The 7,655-nt window shown below is 45.0% G+C and overlaps 1 protein-coding gene across 1 annotated transcript in view; it reads right to left on the bottom strand.

Moving 5' to 3' along the window:
* Window positions 1-4,466: 4,466 nt before the first annotated feature.
* The window catches only part of Il12a (interleukin 12A), a 6,987-nt gene continuing 3,798 nt past the window's right edge, over window positions 4,467-7,655 (bottom strand). Inside the window, exons 4-6 of the mRNA XM_026779364.1 lie at window positions 7,459-7,500; window positions 7,110-7,253; window positions 4,467-4,922 (exon numbers count right to left, since the gene is read on the bottom strand). Of these exons, the coding sequence (XP_026635165.1) occupies window positions 4,767-4,922; window positions 7,110-7,253; window positions 7,459-7,500 (342 nt within the window). The 3' untranslated portion in view covers window positions 4,467-4,766. The remainder of the gene's footprint in view (window positions 4,923-7,109; window positions 7,254-7,458; window positions 7,501-7,655) is intronic.

Raw genomic sequence — 7,655 nt, 5'->3', positions numbered from 1 at the left:
TTGATTTCCCGGTGAGAGGGTGCTTCTTGTACTTATAGCCACATTTTCTTCTCAGGCAAACTTGGAAAGCAGAAAGAAAGAAAGAAAGAAAGAAAGAAAGAAAGAAAGAAAGAAAGAAAGAAAGAAGAAAGAAAGAAAGGAAGGAGAAAAAAACCAGTAAAGCTAAAGGTTCTGAGACTTACAGCAATTAGTACATTTGACGCTTGAACGAATTCAGTGAGATTTTCAGTTTGCCTTGGTTTTGAAACCTATTTGAGTGAGAGTATTAGTTCCTCTTCTGGCTTGTGATAGGGTACCCTACAAAGCACCTCTAGAGGGGAGGGATTTATACAGCTTGTTGTTGGAGGGGATCTAGTCCAGCATGGCTGAGAAGACTGCAGAAGCCATGGCGTTGACCCTGGGATGTGATGCGGCTGGTTACATCGTGGCTGGTTGCACCGTGGCTGCAGATGGGATATAGAGGGCTCAAGCTGGCAGCTGGCTGAACTATAATCCTAAAAGCCTGCACCCAGTGGCCTGTTTCTACCAACCAAACCTCATCTCTTAAAATGTCCACAACTCTTTCAAGACAGTGCCAGTAGCTGGGGACCAAGCGCTCAAACATCTGAGCTTTTGTGGGTGCATCTTGCATTTAAAACATGATTGAAAATAAAACCTGCCTGGAACGTGTACTGAAAAAACACTCAGATGGGGAGTTGCCGTGCAGATGGTCACTGAGGTAGGGGTGGGGGGTGAGTACCAGGAGTCCTTTGGGACCCGGCGCTGCCTCTGTCAGGAGCAATGTGGAAAGCAGAGCATCCAATGTCCACTTGGTGTTGCGATTCAGATTGGAAGCCATGTGCTCAGGCTTGGTTGTCCGCTGGTGACATTTTTGGGAGCACAGTTGGAGGACAGAGGTCACAGACACTTGTCCCCGAGGCTTATGCTTCTGGCTCACTGTGAGGAACCCCCACTTTGCTCCACCTCTGCTCCGTGCCATGGTTCTGCCTCTCCATAAAGGGGCTCACGAGCAATGGAGCCGATTCCCTGAAACTTCTAAGACTGCTGGGGATTTCACGGCCTCATGAATGATAGACAAATCCTCCACCAGCTGAACTTCCAGCCCAACCCAGGATGTGTTTCTTAACCTCCTACAGCCTAACAGAAAGGAAACCACATTCACCCGTGTGGTAGACTCTGCTAGCAGAGAAGTATTTTTAAAATCTGGTAACCACTTAACCCCAAACCAGATATTTAAATTATTTTGACTTAATCAGGAGGCCTACTTCTGCACCTTGGGTGTTATAGGATGCATAGTTATTTCAAAGGAAGCAAGCATGTGCATTTTTAATGTTAACCTTTGCTTTTGGTAATTGGAAATAATTTATGAAGAACAAAGACTGTGTTGATTACACTTTGTTTAGAAAAAGAAACGAGAAGCACGCAGAAGCCCCTGGAGCGTTCGTATGTGGCTCCTGTCTTCGAGTGCCAGGTGCTAGAGGCACAAAAATATAAGTAATGTGACACCTTCTATGCCAGGTTTCTCCCGGGAAGAGGCCTTGGTCACTGTGGTGACTGCATGGTTGTGTGTGCACGTGTGTTCCCTTGACTTGCTGTGTCTTTAATATGCGGAGAGAAAGGTATTTTGGAGACCTGTGCTTGGGTTCACTGGTACTAACATGCATTTGCCACCTTCTCACCTTGAGAACTTCCAGCCTCAGGCTCCTTCTATCCAGGGATGGTTGTCGGAGACTCCATACACACCCTTGAGAATCTTCTCAGGTTAAAGTGCTGACTCTGACCAGCACAACTCAAAGGAAGGAGTCCCTGCCTGAGAAAAGCCCCTACCTGGGAGGAGTCACCTGGGAGGAGTCCCTGCCTGGGAGGAGCCTGCAGTTACCCAGCCCCTCAGTGTATCTGGCCTCCACTGATTTTTGTCTGATGATGGGCAGAGAGTGAGACCTGCGACAGTGAGTTTGTCACAGAGGAGAGGCCACACTTGTTTCCCTCTGGACCCCTGGAGATGAGTGGGGGGCCTGGTAGGAAGAAATAGAAAAGACACCTCAGGACCGAATGATGTGGGATTCTGCTGTGGGACTCTGCAAATTCACACGGCTTAAAAGACGGAATTAATACTGAGACCAGAAGGAAGACATGTCTTAAGCCAAAGGACGGCAATTCCACGTGGGGCCCAGGAAAGCATGCTGTATAATTTAGGCAAGTAGAGAGCTTTTCTGTTTGCAATTTAAAAAGGACGTCCCTCTGAGAGCCCAAAGGGTCGCAAGAATTAGAATAATTCAGAGAGCCCCGAGGTGCGTTTTTTTCCAAGTTGAAGAGTACGATAATGTATTTGTTTAATTCACAGCAGGTCGTGGCCTGCGGTTGTCAGGGAGAACATTTTCGTGTGTTTTACTTTGAGACTCAAATGTTGAACAAAAATAGTAAAGTGATTCTTAAAAACCATAATTTACACAAGCACTTGAGTACTGAGGCCTGCCCCATTTTCCTGGGAAAACAAGATTAAAGGGACTGGGAAATGAGTCAGAATACTATGGCCATTTTTTCTCTTTCTTTCTTTCTTTCTTTCTTTCTTTCTTTCTTTCTTTCTTTCTTTCTTTCTTTCTTTCTTCTTCTTTTCTTTCTTTCTTTCTTTCTTTTTTTTTTTTTTAGAGTTGGTTACGTACTTTCTGAGTTGCTTTTCTGATGGCTACAATAAACTACTCTACCTCTTGAGGAGAGGTTCATCTGGGTTCACAGTTTGAGGGTACGTGGTGTCAATATGGGAAGCCAGGACAATGGAAGCTTGAAGCGGTAGGTCACCCTGTGTCCCAGGTCAAGAGGAACACAGGAATGAATGCTTAGACATGGCTGACCGTCCCCTTTGGGGCGAGTCCTGGGACCCCAGCCCCTGGAGCAGTGACTTGTGTACTCAGGATGGATCTTCCTCCTTTAATTAGCTTAATCTAGATAATGTTTCAGAGATGTGACCAAAGGAGAATTTAATACAGCCAATCCCTTTACAGGCAGGCCCGGGAGACAATGTGATCTAGGTAATTCTTTACAGGCATGACAACAGGCTTGCGTCCTAAGTGAGCCTAGGCCTGACAAGTAGACAGTGTGAGCCACACACAGCAATAGAAAACTTGGAGTTTACTTTAGTTCATTTTCAGGCAATTCGCTGCCAGGCATCCTGCATTAAACACATTTGTACATAATCTATACAGCTAGCTAATGATTCCTGAGGATTGAGGGGGCTCACAGGTCTAAACAAACACTTTAAGATTCTGAATAAGTATCATCAAATTTCATTCATGAAAGGTAGTGACAAAGTACAATTCACTTGTACTAGCAAAGTAAAAGAGTGTGTCTGTATTCACATTGTCTCCAACATGGATAATCGGTATTTTAAAAAAAATCAGTATTCATGAGACTCCCAAAGTACTACAAGCTATTGCTTTTGCCTTTGGTTGCCTCCAAGAGGTGAAACTATGGCCATTTTTTCCATGTATGTGTCTGTGGTATGTGTTTGTGTCATGTGCTCAGATGTGTACGGATGCATGGGTGTGTGCAGGCACATGGGTGAGAAGGCCAGAGGGTGGATCTTCCTTGGCCACTCTCCACCGTACACACTGAGCCATAGTCTCTCACAGTACCTAGAGCTTATCGTTTGGCTAGTCAGGCATCCGGCTTGCTCTGCTGCTCCTGTCTCTGAGCACTGGGTTTACAGGTGAACTGCATTTACCTGAGTGCTGAGGGGATCGGACCTTGGTTGTCACACATGGGAGAGGAACACTTTACTCTCTGAGCCAACTCCCCAGCCCAATTGTGGCCATCTTTGTAAGGTCATTTTGCTCGAATTTCATCAGAATTTTTGCACTGGTTAGTCTTTTCGTCAACTTGACACAAACTAGAGACATCTGGAAAGAGGGAACCTGAACTGAGAAAATGTCTCCACCAAATTGATGTTTTCTTAATTAGTGGTTGATGGAGGGGGCACGGCACTCAGGGGGGCCGTGCCAAACCTGGGCTGGTGGCTCTGGGTTATATAGGAAAGCAGGCTGAGCAAGCCGAGGAGAGCAAGCTGTTCATCCTCTCGGGACCAGTCCCTGCCTCCAGGTTCCTGCCCTCAGTTCTGGACTGTAAGCTGTAAGATTGGAATAACCCCTCCCCTCATGCTCTTGGTCATGGCCCTACTTCTCACAGCAATAGAGAACAAACTGCTTTCCTGCAATGTATCTTGGACCACTTAATTACCCCAGTTAGATAGGCGTAGTTGGCCCCAGCATTCAGATGACGGAGGCTGTCTGACCTTCATGAGCTGGAGGCCAGCCTAGTCTACACAGTGAGATTCTGTTTAAATAAATAAATAAACAAACACTCCAAGGACATGTGTGAAATGCTTACATCACTTTATTGGAACCACATAATAATTGAACATTTCAAATTCATTTGACAAGAAATATTATAATAAATAGGACATAAATAAATATAAATAAGCTCATATACTTCCATGAACATAAAATAGAATAATAAATATTTTTAAATAAGTGGTGATGAGTGTTCTCATAAACACTTGGGTTAAAAAAAAATAATAGCTTATCAGTTCTTGCTCTACTGCTGACTAGTCAGAGAGGACATTTTCTCTCCTGAACAAGATTTTCATGAGCACTTACAGACAATGTGCATAGCCAGGCCAAGACTTCCTGGTTCTTAACCTGCCTCTTATTAAAATTTCATTGGTTCATATGTCTGTAAGAAGGGCACGGAGCGGGAGGGGCTTGAGCTTTTCAGGAGGAATTCAGGTAGCTCATCACTCTGCTGATGGTCACGGCACGGATGCGGAAGGCGTGGAGGAGAATGCAGAGTTTCATCTTCACCCTGTATGGGTCTGCTCCTTCCTGGGAAGGTGTCGGGGGCAGACGCTCACCACTGAGATTCAGAGACTACAAAGAGATACCAAGCGTCACATATCTACAATTTCAAAAATGGAAACCGTTGTCTGCCAAAACAGACGAAGCCAATGCCCAGTCCAGAGCCTGCAGCCTGGTCCCGCGTACGCTCTTAGACCCACCCCACACCCTGGTGTGATGTTCCTGCAGGGACAGAGGGAAGAGATGCTCTCTTGCAAGCACACCGAGGTCTTGAATGAGCTCCAAAAGACCCCTAAAGGGCTCAGAAATGTCATTTTTAGGGCTTGTCTCAGAGAAGGGAAGAATCTATGTGTTAGGTGGCCTCTGCAGCAATAGCTAGTTAAGTTTTTTAGGTTGTGCTAAGAATTCCAGTCCTTTGAGAAGAGGGAGCTGAGGGGCTCTATTGATTAGAGCGGTCTATTAGTCGCAGACCTATTGGAGGTAGAAATGCTATTTGTGTTAGCTAAACCAGTGCCATGTTTCCCATTTCTTCCTTTTGACTTAGTAGACGAACACTCTACCCCTGATACATTCCCAGTTCCCCTTAGGATTTGAACTTATGTCTCTATGAAGCTTGATATTCTTGTCTGCTCTTCAGAATCCCAAGAGAGAGGTGGGGTGTGTGAAGTCACCCCATTTTCAAACAGGAAAAACGGGCATCAGCTCTGTCGGCACAGCTGTCTAGTTCCTAGGAGCCCCCTGTCTCCCACTCAAATCACTTGACTGCTGGTCTTGCGTATGCAGTAGCAATTACAACTCTGTGGATGGTAGATTGTTAGACACCTGTATACATGTTGCTGTCTTTCAAGTAAGTTATCTGGCAACGTATAATGTGATAGCGAGTTTATGTTAACTCGACACAAGCTAGAGTCGTTTTGGAGGAGGAGAACATCAACTGGGAAAACCACCTCCACCAGGCTGGCCTGTGGGCAAACCTGCCATCGTTCTGGATTGATGATTGATGTGGGAGCAGCCAGCTCACCCTAGGCTGGTGTTCCTGGGTGCTATAAGAAGGTGAGCGAGCCAGTACCCAGTGCTCCTCTACAGCCTCAGCGTCTGTTCCTGCCTTGATTGCTCTGAATGACGGACTCTCAACAAGTTACAAGGAGAAACAGACCCTTTCCTCCCCAACTTGCTTTTGGTCATGGTGCTTTGTCAAAGACATAGAAACCACAACAAAGACAGTATGTATTAAAGGAAAAAGAAATCAGTTGCTTTTCAGTGACTTCTGAACATATTTCTGTCTCATGCCCCAGTTACCAAGGCACTCACCACTCTTATGTGTATATTTCTATGCTTTGTGCTACAAACTTGCTATGTAGCAAGTTCCCACAAATGAGTAACACTGGATTTCCCTAGATAATAGATGACTTTTCATTTTGTTTACATTTCGTTTCAATATTATAACCCTCTTGTCTTCCCTAGTAATGTTTTGATATGTGTGCAACACTTTGATCGTCCATTCAGCATTTTTTTTAAAAAAAAACAACATGTGTGCATGTATATGTTTGTGCGTTATATGCACACACACTCATATGCACACGTAACAGATATATAATCTGTGCCTACAACAAGCAGAAGCCAGAGAAGGGGGTCCTGTGTTACTCTCCATCTTATTCCTTTGAGGCAGGGTCTCTCCCTGAACCTGTAGTTTTCGTGGCTAGGCTTGGAGCAGGAAAGCCTCATTAATCCTCCTGTGTCCACTCTCTGAGGTTACAGGTCAGTTCAAGACCACATTCTGTTCAAGACTACATATGTTCTCCCAGCCAAATTCAAGCCCTCATAGTTACACAGCTAGTGCTGTCAATCACTAGACTGTCTCTGCAGGCCTAATCTTGGACCTTTAAGAGAAAAAAGGATTTTTAAAAAAAACCCTCTGTTTTTCAGGGCACCCTAGTTCTGCCTCTTGCAGACTGTGCGATCTTGGATAAGCATCACTGTCCTTCTTTGTACAGACCACTTTTGCTTGTTGTGGGGATGGCATGAGAAAAACCATTTGCAAAGAGCCTGGTGCATAGCATGAAGTCAACACGTAGAAGGCTGCTTACATTTGCCCTGACTGTATAGGGTCTTAGCAGATGTAACCTTGCAAGGCTTTTCATGAGGGAGGGGGCATGTCCAGGTCTTTCCCCACCCAAGAGGAGCTGATTTTTATTTCATCTCCTCAAGGACCTCTCTTCAGCACGAGAAAGAGCCAGCGTTGATAAGAGGACACCTTACCTTCATCAGCTCTTCAATGGCTGTCAGCATGTTCTTATCCAGAACGATCTGCTTCTGATTGTGGTCCGAAAGCTCTGCATCGATGGCCTTGAACTCTACCCAGTACATCTTCAAGTCCTCGTAGATGCCACTGAGGCACAGGTTCTAGGTGAAGGGACCAAATAAGAATGAAACCATTGGAATGGGTTAGAACTACATCCGCTGCTGCCTTTGAGGAAAGTGCTGTATCTTATCATCATCAGAGAAGAGTTTTGTGGGGGTAGGCAGCTCCCTCTCTAGAGTAAAGAATAAGCCGGCATCAGTATTATGAATCGGTCGTGGGGGAGGAACCTTTAGTTTGCTTACTTACTGTTATGGAAGAAATCTCTCTAGAAGCCAGACAACTCTCGTTCTAGAGGAAAAAAATATACACCGAGGATATTAATTTTTAGTATAAAACTCTCTGATAGTTTATCTCAAACTAACTTTTCATTTCAGCAAGAAGCATAACAAAATTCAGCATCATAGTGACTTTTGTGCGACTATGTGTAAGAATTCATGTGTGCA

The sequence above is a fragment of the Microtus ochrogaster genome, chromosome 1, assembly GCF_000317375.1.
Source record: "Microtus ochrogaster isolate Prairie Vole_2 chromosome 1, MicOch1.0, whole genome shotgun sequence".
NCBI lineage: Eukaryota > Metazoa > Chordata > Mammalia > Rodentia > Cricetidae > Microtus > Microtus ochrogaster.
The sequence above is the reverse complement of the archived record's forward strand: the minus strand, read 5'-3'. Positions and strand labels throughout refer to the sequence as shown.